Genomic DNA, 16,323 nt, shown 5'->3' on the forward strand with positions numbered 1-16,323 from the left:
GAGAGTTGGACTGTGAAGAAAGCTGAGCACCGAAGAATTGATGCTTTTGAACTGTGGTGTTGGAGAAGACTCTTGAGAGTCCCTTGGACTGCAAGGAGATCCAACCAGTCCATCCTAAAGGAGATCAGTCCTGGGTGTTCATTGGAAGGACTGATGCTAAAGCTGAAACTCCAGTACTTTGGCCACCTCATGTGAAGAGTTGACTCATTGGAAAAGACTCTGATGCTGGGAGGGATTGGGGGCAGAGGAGAAGGGGACGACCGAGGATGAGATGGCTGGATGGCATCATGGACTCAATGGGCGTGAGTCTGAGTGAACTCTGGGAGTTGGTGATGGACAAGGAGGCCTGGTGTGCTGCGATTCATGGGGCTGCAGAGTCGGACACGACTGAGCGACTGAACTGAACTGATTCACGCTCTTTGTTAACAGATGGCTTTGGGGTGGATGCAGGGTGAGGTTGGTAGTAGTTTTCTGTTAGCATCGAGCTGGGACATTTGTACTGTATGGTGCTCTGCAGCTGTTGAAGAGAGACTTGTCAGTCTCATTTTTGTTACTCCTTTGTAGGCAGTCTGTTCTTTTTGTCCGGCTCCTTCATAAAAATGATTTTTATGCAGGAATGCTTTATGAAGAACGAAATCTTAACTATTCTAAGTGTATAGGTTAGAGAATTTTAGTACCTGTCACTACAATTAAGGTATAGATTTTATTTCTGTTCTTTTAAAAAAACATTGCTTCCTTCATTTTACACTTCCACCAGCAGTGTTTCAGGAGTTCTAGTTAGCTGCTTACTTCATCCCTGTGAATACTTGTCTTTCTAGTTTTTGTCATTCTAATGGATATGTAGTTATATTTCATTGTGATTTTGATTTCTATTTCCTTAATACTGTCGAGCATATTTTCACATGCTCAATCACTATTCATTAATGTTTGCCAAACCAAAGGTCACTTAACTTTTCTCTTATTTATCTTCTAGACATTTTATTGTTTAGTATTATATAGTTAGGTCTGCAATCCACTTAGGGTTAACTTTTGTGAAACGTGAAGGACTTTGTCTAGATTCACTTTTTGCCCACGGATTTCCAGTTGTTCTAGCAACATTTGTTGGAAGTGATTATCTTTTCTCTATTGAGTTGCTTTTGCTTTCTTGTCAAAGATCATTCACTGTGTTTGTGTGAGTTTTTTTTCCATGCTTTCCATGCTAGTCCATTGATTGGTTTGACTATTCTTTTACCAATATCTTGGTGATTTTATTACTGTAGCTTTATAGTAAGCCTTAAAGTTGGGTAATGTCAGTCTTTTGAATTTGTTGTCCTCTTTTAATACTGTGTTGGCCATTATAGGTCTCTTACTTTTGTATATAAATGTTAAAATCAGTTTGTTGATATATACAAAATAGCTTAATGGAGTTTTGGTTGATATTGCTTTGAATCTGTAGATCAATTTAGGGAGAATTGGTATCTCAACAATATTGAGTTCAGGCATGTGGAATTTTTCTCTATTTATTTAGTTCACTTCAGTTCAGTTCAGTCGCTTAGTCGTGTCCAACTCTTTGCGACCCCATGAATTGCAGCACGCCAGGCCTCCTTGTCCATCACCAATTCCCGGAGTTCACTCAGACTCATGTCCATCGAATTGGTGATGCCATCCAGTCATCTCATCCTGTGTCGTCCCCTTCTCCTCCTGCCCCCAATCTCTCCCAGCATCAGAGTCTTTTCCAATGAGTCAACTCTTCGATGAGGTGGCCAAAGTACTGGAGCTTCAGCTTTAGCATCATTCCCTCCAAAGAACACCCAGGACTGATATCCTTCATAATGGACTGGTTGGATCTCCTTGCAGTCCAAGGGACTCTCAGGAGTCGTCTCCCAACACCACAGTTCAAAAGCATCAATTCTTTGGCGCTCAGCTTTCTTCACAGTCCAACTCTCACATCCATACATGAGCACAGGAAAAACCATAGCCTTGACTAGACGGACCTTTGTTGGCAAGGTAATGTCTCTGCTTTTCAATAGGCTATCTAGGTTGGTCATCACTTTTCTTCCAAGAAGTAAGCGTCTTTTAATTTCATGGCTGCAGTCACCATCTGCAGTGATTTTGGAGCCCCCAAAAATAAAGTCTGACGCTGTTTCCACTGTTTATTTAGTTAGATCTTCCTTAATTTCATTCATCAGAACTTTGTAGTTTTCTGCATATAGATACTATACATATTTTGTAGATTTATGCCTAAGTGTTTTATTCTTTGGGGTACTAATGTAAATGGTATTGTTTCTAACTTCAAGTGTTTCCATTGCTGGTATGTGGGAATGCAATTCAACTTGTAATTACATTAGTCTTAGAAGGTTTTTTTTTTTTTTTTGTTTGGGTTTTTTTTGGTGGTGGTGGTTGTGGGTCTTGATTCTTTGAGATTTTCTTCATAGATGATCTTATTTCCTGCTAATGACATTTCTTCCTTCTCAATTTGTTTACCTTTTACTTGTCTTATTGCATAAGCTGGGACCTATAGTAAGATGTTGAATAGGAGGGGTAAGAAAGGACATCCTTGCCTTGTTCCTGATCCTAGGAAGAGTTGGACATGACTGAAGTGACTTAGCATGCACGGTTCTTACATGTATGGCTTACTCATCGATGTAAATCCTTACCATTTTAGGTAGGAGAGAGAAGTGATCATATGTATATTAAAGAATTTTGCTGACCTCTTTATAGTTTGATGGGAACAACTGTATTAGTAGGGAGCTCTGTTAGGAGATTCTGGTTAGCACCACCAAATTAGGAATTGGACATTTCTCTAGAAATATTTCACTTTTCCTTTCTTTTTACATTTCTTTCTCTATCAGTTATTACAGTCTATGAATTTTTTATTAAAGAAGCTGTAGGTGAAAAACTATATAAAATTCTTCATTATATGACTCATGATATTTACATCATGAAGAAGTCATTTCACCAACCTTTACAGTATCAGATTATGCCACTGTGTATAGGGGCATGTTTTGCTTAAAGGGGGTGGATTATATACTGTGTCTCTTGTGTAGCTCAACATAGTGTGTTGGCCAAGAAATGCAGTCAGACTTGGGATTCATAACTGAGTGGGAAAGCACCAAGCCCTAGAGGCTCCCTTCATCCACATTCTGTTTACACATTGTACTGACTCTACCTCTAATACAAGGCTAGACCTTTCTCTCAGTTGAGTCTGGGTTACAGCTCTCCTCTAGTGGTGGTTTAGTTGCCAAGTCATGTCTGACTCTCTTGCGACCCTGTGAACTGTAGCCCTCCAGGGCTACATGGACCTCTCCAGGCAAGAATACTGGAGTGGGTTGCCATTTCCTTCTCCAGGGGATTTTTCCAATGATCAGACCTGCAGCTCTTGTGTCTCTTGAGTTGGCAGGTGGATTCTCTATCGCTGAGCCACCAGGGAAGCCCAGTCAGTCAGCCTTACTTAGAGTCCCAGGCAGACGTCCAGTGAAAGGATGGTAAAGGTGGGGAAAAACTTGCCAACAGCACTAGGACCTGAGGGTTGTTTTTTTTTAAAGCAGTCTTATCATACCAGGAGCTTCGTCTTGTTTTAAAAACCTTGGAGAATTTTATTTTGAGATCAAATTGCCAACATCCACTGGATCATGGGAAAAAAAAGCAAGAGAGTTCCAGAAAAACATCTATTTTTGCTTTATTGACTGTGCCAAAGCCTTTGACTGTGTGGATCACAATAAACTGTGGAAAATTCTGAAAGAGATGGGAATACCAGACCACCTGACCTGCCTCTTAAGAAATCTGTATGCAGGTCAGGAAGCAACCGTTAGAACTGGACATCGAACAACAGACTGGTTCCAAATAGGAAAAGGAGTACATCAAGGCTGTATATTGTCACCCTGCTTATTTAACTTCTATGCAGAGTACATCATGAGAAACGCTGGACTGAAAGAAACACAAGCTGGAATCAAGATTGCCAGGAGAAATATCAATAACCTCAGATATGCAGATGATACCACCCTTATGGCAGAAAGTGAAGAGGAACTAAAAAGCCTGTTGATGAAAGTGAAAGAGGAGAGTGAAAAAGTTGGCTTAAAGCTCAACATTCAGAAAACGAAGATCATGGCATCTGGTTCCATCACTTCATGGGAAATAGATGGGGAAACTGTAGAAACAGTGTCAGACTTTATTTTGAGGGGCTCCAAAATTACTGCAGGTGGTGACTGCAGCCATGAAGTTAAAAGACGCTTACTCCTTGGAAGGAAAGTTATGACCAACCTAGATAGCATATTCAAAAGCAGAGACATTACTTTGCTGACTAAGGTCCGTCTAGTCAAAGCTATGGTTTTTCCAGTGGTCGTGTATGGATGTGAGATTTGGACTGTGAAGAAGGAAGAAAGCCGAAGAATTGATGCTTTTGAACTGTGGTGTTGGAGAAGACTCTTGAGAGTCCCTTGGACTGCAAGGAGATCCAACCAGTCCATTCTGAAGGAGATCAGCCCTGGCATTTCATTGGAAGGAATGATGCTAAAGCTGAAACTCCAGTACTTTGGCCACCTCATGCGAAGAGTTGCCTCATTGGAAAAGACTCTGATGCTGGGAGGGATTGGGGGCAGGAGGAGAAGGGGACGACAGAGGATGAGATGACTGGACGGCATCACTAACTCGATGGACGTGAGTCTGAGTGAGCTCCGGGAGTTGGTGATGGACAAGGAGGCCTGGCGTGCTGCGATTCATGGGGTTGCAAAGAGTCGGACATGACTGAGTGACTGAACTGAACTGAACTGATAAGGAAGGTTGTTCTGTTTCAAACATTAGTCAGCTAAAGATGATAAATTTAAAGAAATGTGTTCTAGACAAAAGTTGAACAGAGGAATAAGTGCTCTAATGGGTTAAACAATGTGAGAGAACATTAGTGGATATTTCATACCCAGGCTGGAAAAAGTGAGGGGTTCCAAGCCATCAACTTGATCACTTTTGACTTTCCCAGGAATGCCAACTTTTGACTGAATGGTTTTTTTTTCCTTTTTCTTCCAGTTCCTGGCATCCCATAACTTACCCTAATTAGAGTCACAGGCACAATAAGAAAGTGGGGATGACAGACTGGGCTTTTTGATATTACTTAATATCATCTATGTGGAATATTTTTTTCTCTCCTTTTCAAATGGCTAGTTCTCATTTCTCCATGGCATGATGACAGCATAAAAATATGTGCTGTCCGAAATTTAATGACTTACTTGGCATAAGACTTTGAGTAGAATACCTTACTATTATATTATTTTCAGTTATAGCTCAAAAATTACATTGAGTTCATGGCTGTAATGTCACCACCTTCTACCAGTTTCTTCATGTCTCTCTGTTGTTTAATATTTGGCTTCTTAAATTCTTGTCAAGGAGTCTTCTCTTCTGGGTTGTGTGTATTCACAGGTCTGTTGCTGCATCACCTCCTTTGGGGGCACCATGTTGCCATTGTCTTATTGTATATTACCCCGTTGCCTAACAGTGTCTCATCTCTTCTGAACATAAAATAGGGGAACTCCTTGGTGGGTCAGTGGTAAAGAACTTGCCTGTCAATGCAGGAGGCATAAGAGATGTGGGTTCAGTCCCTGGGTTGGGAAGATCCCCTGGAGGAGGGCGTGGCAACCCGCGCCAGTATTCTTGCCTGGATAATCCCATGGACAGAGGAGCCCGGGGAGCTACAGTCCATGAGGTCGCAAAGAGTCAGACACGACTGAAGCGACAGCACTTAACAGAAAATAATTTGTTGTTGACAAATGATTTTACATGTCTTGTTTTGCCATCTAGTTCTTTGCTATCAAGGAAAATTTCCAGATCTTATTTTGAACCTCACAAATCCCTAAATAGTCCAGGATCCATAGTAAATGACTAAGATGAGATTAATACTGGACTCAGAATAACTGGACATTTCCTCATCCTCAGCGGGAGTGGAAAATAGTAGAGACATGAGATGTGGATATCATTCCTCTTGTGGTTTCCTGTTCACATGGATAAATAGTTTTTGATGGTGAATTGGTAATATGTTTTATGGGGGAATATGACTTTAATAAAGACCTTAAGTTGTTTTTAAAAAGATATCTCAGGCCTGCTGATTTCTAATTTTTAGATATTGTTTCTTCACTGCTCAAAAACAAGCTAATTCTGGAGAAGGAAATGGCAACCCACTCCAGTGTTCTTGCCTGGAGAATCCCAGGGACGGGGGAGCCTGGTGGGCTGCCGTCTGTGGGGTCGCACAGAGTCGGACACGACTGAAGCGACTTAGCAGAAGCAGCAGCAAGCTCTTGAATCCATTTCCATTTATGGTACAAAATTCTGTATGGATGCTTTATAACTATTACCAAAACTCTCCGGCAGCCGGAGCATGAAATCTTTAATAGGAGATGCTGCAATAAAATGTTTAGGCTATAAAATTTGGGGATACAATTTTTCATTATAGCACAACATGTGTGCATATGCACACATAGCTTTGTATGTTTGTTCTTTTTACAAAGTCCTTCCAACTCTTAAAAGTACTGTAGTCTGGTAGTGCCTCAAATGTTGGTAACTTTTTTTTTTACAACTTTTTCAGAATTTGTTTTTGTATTTTAAAGTTTCTCAATTAGATTATTTCTAGTTGTAATTTGAATGCATTGTTCTCAGGGCTGTTTGTGCTAAGAGCTGAAGTTTCCTTATTTTAAAGCTAACTGCCTGAAAGAATATTGCAAAATTTTCCCACATTGTAATACAGTGATACATACAAATAAAAATCTGTAATATCTACACACTTAAACTACATGCTAAATATTAAAAAAAAAATGGGAACATTGCTAACATCTGTACTGGAATCTTCCCATATTTTTTCCATTTTAGAAAAGAATTTGGTGGTCTTACCTTAGAACCTTATCCTTAATGATACACCTGAAAGCATTCCTTTGCCGTGGATCCCAAAGATAGCTTTAGAGCCAAACTTTGATGTGATTCTCAAAACATGTCTAGGAACAAAAGAATTAAAATTCATAATACTTTTGGGGTACATTAAAGTGTTTACAGATTGAATTCTGTATATGAACTAGTAACAAATTTATTATAAGAAAATATGACTCTTAAGCAGTATATGTACAAACTGTAAGCATATTTCCATAAACAGCATAATATTAATTGATCAACAGTTTTAAATTTTCTGATATCATCTAGGGATAATATTTCTTAGAAAACTATGAAAATGAGCCTTTTTTCATCCCAGCTTTTGGACAAGTAATAGGTAACAAAGGCTTAAGAAAAATTTATTGTGAAAAACCTTAAAATTGAGAAAATTCAATCCATTAACTTTATTAAATTTTCTTTCTCTGAAAAAAAAAAAAAAACCAAGCTAATTCTTCTTTACTGACTTCAATCTAGTTCCTTTATATGATATTCATTGTGGGGCTGCAGTGCTAAAAGGCGAATAACGTTCTTGTTACTCTCAAGCAGAATCTGTAGACTGCAGAAGTGTGTAGGGTAATTTGCATCTAATTTATGTGTCCAGTTCTCTTTCCTCTTCCATCCTGCAGATAAACTCTGCTTCAGATTGTTTCAGTTCTTCCTTAAACCTCTCCTATGTTTCCCTACCTCTGTTTTGTTTCTGTTCTTCCTGCCTAACATGTTCATATCCTGCTCGTCCTGCATAGTCTTATATAAATAGCCCTATCTGTTGTGAGCTGTGTGCTAAGTTGCTTTTGTCTTGTCTGACTCTGTGCAACCCCATGGACTCTAGCTCGCCAGGCTCCTCTGTCCAGGAGATTTCCCAGGCAAGAATACTGAACTGGGTTGCCGTGTCCTCCTCCAGGAAATCTTCCCAACCCAGGGATCGAACCTGTGTCCCTTCTATCTCCTGTGTTGGCGGGCAGGTTCTTTACCGCTGGCACCACCGCTAGCCTCCTGTCTGTTGGGTTGGCCAAAAAGTTTATTTGGGTGGGTTTCTCCATCATATCTTATGGAAAAACCTGAATGAACTTTTTGGCTAACCCAATATAATATGCTTTTCTTAATCCCTTTTTCTCTTTGCTATGATTCCCACTGAGAGAATTATCTGGGGTCCTATGCCTCTTTCTTCCTAGATTATATGGCTCCCTGTGTGAGAATAGTGTATTCATCTTTCTTCTTATTGCATCTAGTGTTGCTTTTATAGTGCTGTCCCACATAAATCTATCTCACATAAGTGTAACCAGTATCTGAACTTTCAAAGCTGAATTAATTATGAAACATTTTTGACTAAGTCGAAGTTAAGAGTGATGTTCTGTGGTTTAGGGGTCAGATGTCTGTGGCATTTGGCCCTGTCTGCCCTTTTCTTCAAAGATCCCATAGCTAGAGTGCAGTGCTGATAGCTGCCCTGGGCAGGCAGAGTCCTTGAAGGGCTCCTCCCTGACCTCTTCTTTCTTCACAAACGATCGCAAACAAGTGGTCTCAGACATGAGTATCTCCACTGTATTATCAGAAACCCTCTAAACACAGAGACTTCGCAGCTTTTCTTGGTAAGTCATCATAGATGACTCATGCTGTCAAAATTTAACTACTCTAAATACTCAGTCCTGTTTAATTACAGCAGTTTTATTCTTTTCTCTTACAAGACTTTGGCTGGAAGCGTCCTCTGTTTTGGGCCTGATGTTGTATTTTTATAATATTCCCACGTCTAGGCATTTCATCCCCTGGTGACTGAATGGTATATGTTGGTAGCTTCTCCACAATGGCAGCAAGCCCTGCCTCTTCAGCTCCAGTCATAATAGAACAGCCATGGCTTGATTTTTCCCAGAGCCATCATGTCTTTCTTGCAGATAAAAACTGCAGGGGTTCCCTATAGTTTTGCAGATGAAAATACCTCAAGTACCTGTAAATCATTACTTTTGAAAACAAGGAATTTAATTTGTTATGCCTGCAAACAGCAGTTTGGGGGAATCAAAAGGAATGCGTGTATTTGTGTGTGTTTCCTTAATACTATATAAGTTGTTTTTTATATCTTTGGTTAATTAATACTGTATCTACTTCCATTTTTGGAATCCACTGTCAAGTTATGTTTTCTTATTGGGTAAAATGTTGCATTTATTGATACACACGGTCTTTTTCTTTTAAAAATGATCACACTCATTTAAAAATATATATGAAACATATATGAAATATATGTAAGATCCTTAACTGGCATTATTTTCCTGATGCTAAAGAAAGGAACTTTTAAATAAATCAGTTATTGTCTCCTGTGTTACTGAACATGTGGTCACTTGTCATGTTCATGCATCCAGATGATCGAAGCCTGAACTGCTGTCTCATTCTTCCCTGCTGTTAGGCTACCCTGTCATGATCAAGGCCTCAGCAGGCGGTGGTGGGAAGGGCATGCGGATCGCTTGGGATGATGAAGAGACCAGGTGAGATTCTGTCCAAAATATACTTTTGATGAAAATAGCAGTCACTGGAGTTTTATTAAACTGACAAGTAAACAGATACCAAAAGCATAATGGAATAATTAAAACAATCATCTAATTTTTACTCCTCCAGATGGGAAAAATTAATATTAGGCAGAAAAGTTTCTTATTTATATTTTGGTGTTTATCCTATTATGGAAAGTTTTCTTTTTTTACTATCTCAAACATTAATAAAGGATTATCTTTTACAGTGTATTTTTAAAGATTACAGTCATGATTCTGTCTTTTAGGTAAAAATTGCTACTGTTTGGCTATTTAATTCTGAATATGATCAAAGATTTGAATCTAGTATATTTGAAAGCAGTAGTAATTCCATCTGTTTATGTATTACTCAGTACTCATTTGCTTCCCTTTGATTGCCTATAAAAATCGTGAACTACTTTGATAAGTTTAGTGTTATCTTTATACTGTTACTGTATTTCAATATAATTTATAGTGTGAAATTTCCTTTTGAATTTGAAATTATAGTATGTCCTTCATATGCAGTGTACTCTGTTATGTATTTGAACAGTTTCTTAGTAGTAGTTTCAGAAATCAAAAGAGACTTTGAAAACAAAATTTTAAAAACTTAATGTATTGATAACATCATGGTGAGTAGAAAAATAAATTTTTCAACAACTGCCTTGTCCATGCAGGTTTTAGGGGACTCTATTCAGATTTTATTACATACTTCAAAGCTTGACAGTAAGGGAGATTTATGTAATTTTTTGAAGGAAAGGGATGAAAAAAAAAATCACTGAATTATTACCCTTAATGTTGCCTTTCCTGCCCTTTCTCTACCCAGAAATAATTTGGTCTTCCAAATGGTTAGTTCTTTTTTCTCCTTTTCTTTTCCTTTCCTTCTTATTCCCTGAAATCTCTGAAAGAGAGAAATCAGGAGTGGTCGGTATGAAAGCCATCCAGTGCAAAGCTAAGTCAGAAGTTAGGTTCTAAAGTGAACTTATAACAAGGTAAAAATCTCTCAGGGGCAATAGATTACCCTAAAATCTGAGGGGACAGACACCACATTGCAGACTTGCACAGACAGTTTTAACTCTAAAAGATGATTGTCTCAGAACCCTGCTGTTTCTTGGGTTTTATGTCAGAGGTGGGGTGATGATATATGCCTAAGACAAGTCTTTCAACCCCAGCCTCGTGCTCAGCGTTACTGCTACCACATAGTGAGCAAGGCCCCATCAGATTCCCCTCTCCCATCTTACACTTATCCAGTGTGAAGAAACTCATTGGGTGCATTGGTGCTGTTATTGAGGTGTTTGATATTGGCAGCCTCCTATATGCCAAGCAGCGTTTTAGTAAGTTTCCAGGAAGAGAGCCATGAACAGAAACATGCAATAGAGGGAACCCTCTATTCCTCCATAGCCAGTGTATGACTGGATCCAGAGTTCTTAACCTTTGAATTTACAGACACATAAAGTTCAGGGATGTTCATTCATCTGGATAAGGGGGGAAAAAAGTACGTGTTTTGTTTACTAGCCTCTACCTGGAATTTAGTGTTTCCTCTAATATAGACAACAAACTACAACAGTAGTAGTATCTGTGGAACTTTGCACCCTTCAGGAAATCCCTTATATGTTCACGTCACAGTTATTGCAGGTTCCTCTAAGTAACAGTGTTACAGTAGCAACAAGTAACAGTTAGACTTGTTGTTGGAGCTTATTAATGAATAAAGAGCCACTTACAGGATATCCCAAATTTGTTTTTAAAGAATATCTTGATACCTTTATTTCAATGTAAGTTCTTATGAAATCCGATGCATACTCTTTTCTGTGTTTTAAATCACTTCGAGCCATATTTTGACAAATGCTTCGTGATCCTGCCAAAGGCATCCGTGACATAAACAAGGTTTAGAAACCCATTCTGGTAGGAAGAGACAGTGAACAAGATGAAAATCAATCATATACTATTGTGGAGGGTGATAAGCAATATAAAAAAAAAAGTAAAGGAGGAAAGGAAGAGGCATGGGGAGTGTTGGAAGGAATTCCCGTTGTAAACAGGACTGGCAGGATTGTCCTTGCTGAGTAGGCATATTTGGGTGGTGAGGTTAGAGTACATGGAGATGAGGACCAGGCTAGGGAAGAGCAGGTGTGGAGGTGGTGATGCAGGAGCAGGTCTGGAGAGAAGCAGGTGGCCAGGTGGTGGGGGCTGGGGAGGGGTAGAAGGAGATGGGGAACAGACTATCTGGGGCCTTGTAGGCCATGCTTAGTGAGATGTAGGCTGTTGGAGGGTTTTCAGCAGAGAAGTCACAATCGTGGAACTTCACAACAAATTCCTCACCTTATTTACATGTTTCAAATTGTAGAAATTTTCAGGCATACAACAATGTAGAAGAATGGAATGAACTTCTGTACTATATATTATCCAGATGAACCAGTTGTCAAGATTTTGTGACTTAAGTTTTAAAAAGGATGACTTTGGCAGCTATCTTGGTAATAGACTTAATGGGGACAGAATCATGAACCCTGGAATCAGGGAAACCAGACAGGGGGCTGTTGAAATAACCCAAGCAAGAAAAATGATGGTGGTGGCTTTCCCCAGTGTAATGGTGGAAGTGGTAAGAAAGAGTTTAATCCTGAAAGGAGAGGCAACAGAATTTGCTGAATGATCGGGTATAGAGTTTAAGTACTTGAGGATGACTTACAGGCCCTGTGAGAGAGAGAGAGAGAGAGAGAGAGAGAGAGACAGAGAGAGAGAGAGAGAGAGAGAGAGAGAGAGAGACAGAGAGAGAGAGAGAGAGAGAGAGAGAGAGAGAGAGAGAGAGAGAGAGAGAGAGAGAGAGACAGAGAGAGAGAGAGACAGAGAGAGAGAGAGAGAGAGAGAGAGAGAGAGAGAGAGAGAGAGACAGAGAGACAGAGAGACAGAGAGAGAGAGAGAGAGAGAGAGACAGAGAGAGAGAGAGAGAGAGAGAGAGAGAGAGAGAGAGACAGAGAGAGAGAGAGAGACAGAGAGAGAGAGAGAGACAGAGAGACAGAGAGACAGAGACAGAGAGACAGAGAGACAGAGAGAGAGAGAGAGACAGAGAGACAGAGAGACAGAGACAGAGACAGAGAGACAGAGACAGAGACAGAGATGTTTGGCTCTTACTGTCTCTTTGGCCTTGGGGGTTTAGCCGCCAAGCCGTGTCTGACTCTTGCAACCCCATGGACTGTAGCCTGCCAGACTGCTTAGTCCTTGGGATTTCCAGGCAAGAATACTGGAGTGGGTAGTCATTTCCTCCTCCAGGGGATCTTCCCCATTCAGGGATTGAACCCAGGTCTCCTGCTTTGCAGGCATATTCTTTACCAACTGAACTACCGGGGAGTTCATATATATGAATTAAATGGCTATGCTGCCACACTGCTTTACTTGAAAATTTCTTGGAAAATGCTGAGAGGTTAAGGTCAGAATGAAGGCATTTATCTTCACAGTTGAAGAATGCTTGATTGAAGAATGGCCTGCTTCTTAGCCTCTCTCTGGGATTCTTCTCCCCGTGTTCCTTTTGATGGTGGAGACTTACAGAGCATTGGTTACCTCTCTGAAATGTTGGCAGTTGGGCTGGCTGGTTGCTGTGTGTGGGCGGAAGCAGACTTAAGGATAAGAGGCATGCTTAGTCCCATTTTTACCACATAATTTGTCTTATTTGACTTTTATCTTTTGAAGTTCAGGGTTTGAAGCTATCTCTTGTGCTTTGTTTGTAACCCCAGTGATTTAGTGGACGTCTCCATGGGTTGCTTGGGCTTCCTCACAGTATGGTGGCTTTGATTTCTTATTTAGTGACCCAAGGGTCCAAGAGCATTTGTTTCAAATCCAAGTGAAAGCCGTATCACTTTTTATGATCCAGTCTCAAAATTCATACACGGCTTCCCTTCTACCATACTGTTTGATTACCAGTGAGCACAAATTCCCCCTGAATTCAAGGGGAGGAACGTTAGACTTCACTTCCTCATGCAGGAGTAGCAAGTTTCTTAGAAGAGCATGCTGAGTGGGAGATGCCGTGGTGGCCATGTTTGGAAAGCACAATCTGCTATAGTCTCTGTAGTAAAAGAAAAAAAAAAAGATATTAAACACAACTTCATGGTTTTATAAGAGATGTGTATTTTGTGAACTCTTTTTTCCTCCGTGTTTTCCCCTTTTGTATAGCAATTATAGAGCAGTTTCACTAAAACTCTTACCTAGCATTTAGTCTTTTTTTAAAAAAAAAATTTGTGTTTTGGGCGTACCAGGGCTTAGCTGTGCCACGTACGATCTTTAGCTGTGGCATGTGGGACCTAGTTTCCTGAGCAGACATGAAACCTGGGTCACCCCTGCATTGGGAGTGTGGAGTCTTGGCCACTGGACCACTAGGGAACTCCCGCATGCAGTTTTCATTATGCTTCTTAGGGTGGCAGATTTTTTTTAATCAGTCGTTTCTCCAAGGCTACTCTTAGTAACATATTCTTTTATAGTGAGATTACTCATCAGTTTCCTGGCAGTCAGTGATTTTCACCAGTGGATATTCACCAGTGGATTTGGTTTTTAACCAGTGGATTTTAATTTAGAATTCAGTGTCTTCTGAAATCACCATATCTATTCTTATATTGGGCCTCTTTGGTAAATAAGTTAACTCTTTCTTGGCTAGTAAATGGCACATTGTTTCAAAATATTTTCATATAATTAGTAAAAGTATGTACATAAACACTTTTCTACCTAAAATTATTCCCTTCAACTTGATAAATAAGCCACGTCTAAAACTCTATTGAGATTAACAAAAGTATGACATTATTTGATATAATGATATAGGATACTCATTTAAAAAATTTGCTCTGTAACCTCTGTTAATTTGGAAAAATAAAAACTTTGGAAAAATTGAGGGAACAGTCCAGAAAATACCCATATATTGTCTTTTGGAGTCACTTGCTGGGGTCCAGCCCCAGTGGATCCAGAGTAATTCGAAGGTGGGGACAGAATCGGCGTCCTAGGAAAAAACTTATTTAATTATAGATAGAGAGGGATTAGAAAATTAGCAGAGAAAAAGAGGCTGAATAACTTGGTTTACATGGGATACCAATCACCACCTACATAGGCCACAGGCGTCTTTCCGTTCTCCGGAAGGAGAGGAGGCACTGAGGCCTCCCCGGTCCAATCTTAGAATCTCAGGCAAAATTAGCAGGCTTGGTGAGTACCCACATTCCAGATGGGAATTCAGCCAGAAAAACGGGGAGCAAGAAAGAAACGACATGGGGGAATCAGTCTTTCCAGAAACTGATCCCATTTCTTTATTTTTTAGGTTTGCTTATATACCTTTTGTTACACATAGGGATGAATACAGAGTCTCTCGGGGGTCAACAGACCTGACCCTTGTCAAAATCAGGTGCTTCACATAAATGTATAAATAAAGGTCTTAGGGGTTTTACATTATCTTCTGGCCATGAGGCCTGCTGACATTTTATGATCCTTTCTTTCTGATAACCAAAAAACTTATTTTTTCCAAGGGTGTTTTTTCTTAAACCAGGCACCACCCTGGAATGCAAATAAAGTTGCATTCCTATAGGGTGAGGGTGTAGTGAGTTACAATCAAGAAAGGAATTTATTTAACCCAAGGTTAACATGATTAATCTTAAAGGTTAATACTTATTTCTCCTATATGCTAGTTATATTCATCATAAGGGCAGGGACTATGGAGATTTAGCAGCAGAACATCAGCCCAACAAATGAAAATCCTTTCACCAATGTTCCCCTTAAGATCTATTTAGTCTTAAGATAGTGATAAAGTTACATTTTTGCATAGCAAGGACACAGTGATTTATAACAAAGTACAGTGATCTATAACAAAAGAGAAAATTCATTAACTCAAAAAGTCTAGTATTGCTAACATCAAAAACTACTATATTTCCTTTTCTATATTCCAAATACATTGATTAATATATTCCCAGGTGCCTAAGGATATGGAGGCCTGGTGGGAATCATTGACTCAACAATGAGAAAAAGCCCTATGCTAAATAAGATTTTCAAAATACTCCCAAGTCTCTGTGCTATTTATGGTTGAGAGGTAGTAAACAATCATGTGCTTGGCAGGAGTATGGATAATCCTGTCACACAACCTAGTCTGCCAGCAGAGAGGTTTGACCTGAGACACCCTTGTCCCACCCAGGGCAGGGAATTAGCAGCAATTATTGGCACAACAAATGAAAAACCCTTTACTAATATAATTCCTAACCAGCCCACTATACTAATAATTTCTAACTTCCCAAAAGAATCTGCCTTTAGTAAGTCTAAAACATTTCATGCCTCTCACGATTGGGAGGCTGTAAACAATCACAAGCTGGAATCAAGATTGCCGGGAGAAATATCAATAACCTCAGATATGCAGATGACACCACCCTTATGGCAGAAAGTGAAGAGGAACTAAAAAGCCTCTTGATGAAAGTGAAAGAGGAGAGTGAAAAAGTTGGCTTAAAGCTCAACATTCAGAAAACGAAGATCATGGCATCTGGTCCCATCACTTCATGGGAAATAGATGGGGAAACAGTGTCAAACTTTATTTTGGGGGGCTCCAAAATCACTGCAGATGATGACTGCAGCCATGAAATTCAAAGACGCTTACTCCTTGGAAGAAAAGTTATGACCAACCTAGACAGCATATTCAAAAGCAAAGATTACTTTGCCGACTAAGGTCCGCCTAGTCAAGGCTATGGTTTTTCCTGTGGTCATGTATGGATGTGAGAGTTGGACTATGAAGAAGGCTGAGCACTGAAGAATTGATGCTTTCGAACTGTGGTGTTGGAGAAGACTCTTGAGGGTCCCTTGGACTGCAAGGAGATCCAGCCAGTCCATTCTGAAGGAGATCATCCCTGGAATTTCTTTGGAAGGAATGATGCTAAATCTGAAGCTCCAGTACTTTGGACACCTCATGCAAAGAATTGACTCGTTGGAAAAGACTCTGATGCTGGGAGGGATT

At 39.9% G+C, this 16,323-nt stretch overlaps 1 protein-coding gene across 1 annotated transcript in view; it reads left to right on the forward strand.

Annotated features, from left to right (window-relative positions):
* The window catches only part of PCCA (propionyl-CoA carboxylase subunit alpha), a 378,264-nt gene that overhangs the window by 145,021 nt on the left and 216,920 nt on the right, over nucleotides 1–16,323 (forward strand). Inside the window, exon 9 of the mRNA XM_069601951.1 lies at nucleotides 9,275–9,353. Within this exon, the coding sequence (XP_069458052.1) occupies nucleotides 9,275–9,353 (79 nt within the window). The remainder of the gene's footprint in view (nucleotides 1–9,274; nucleotides 9,354–16,323) is intronic.

Source organism: Ovis canadensis, chromosome 10 (assembly GCF_042477335.2).
Source record: "Ovis canadensis isolate MfBH-ARS-UI-01 breed Bighorn chromosome 10, ARS-UI_OviCan_v2, whole genome shotgun sequence".
NCBI lineage: Eukaryota > Metazoa > Chordata > Mammalia > Artiodactyla > Bovidae > Ovis > Ovis canadensis.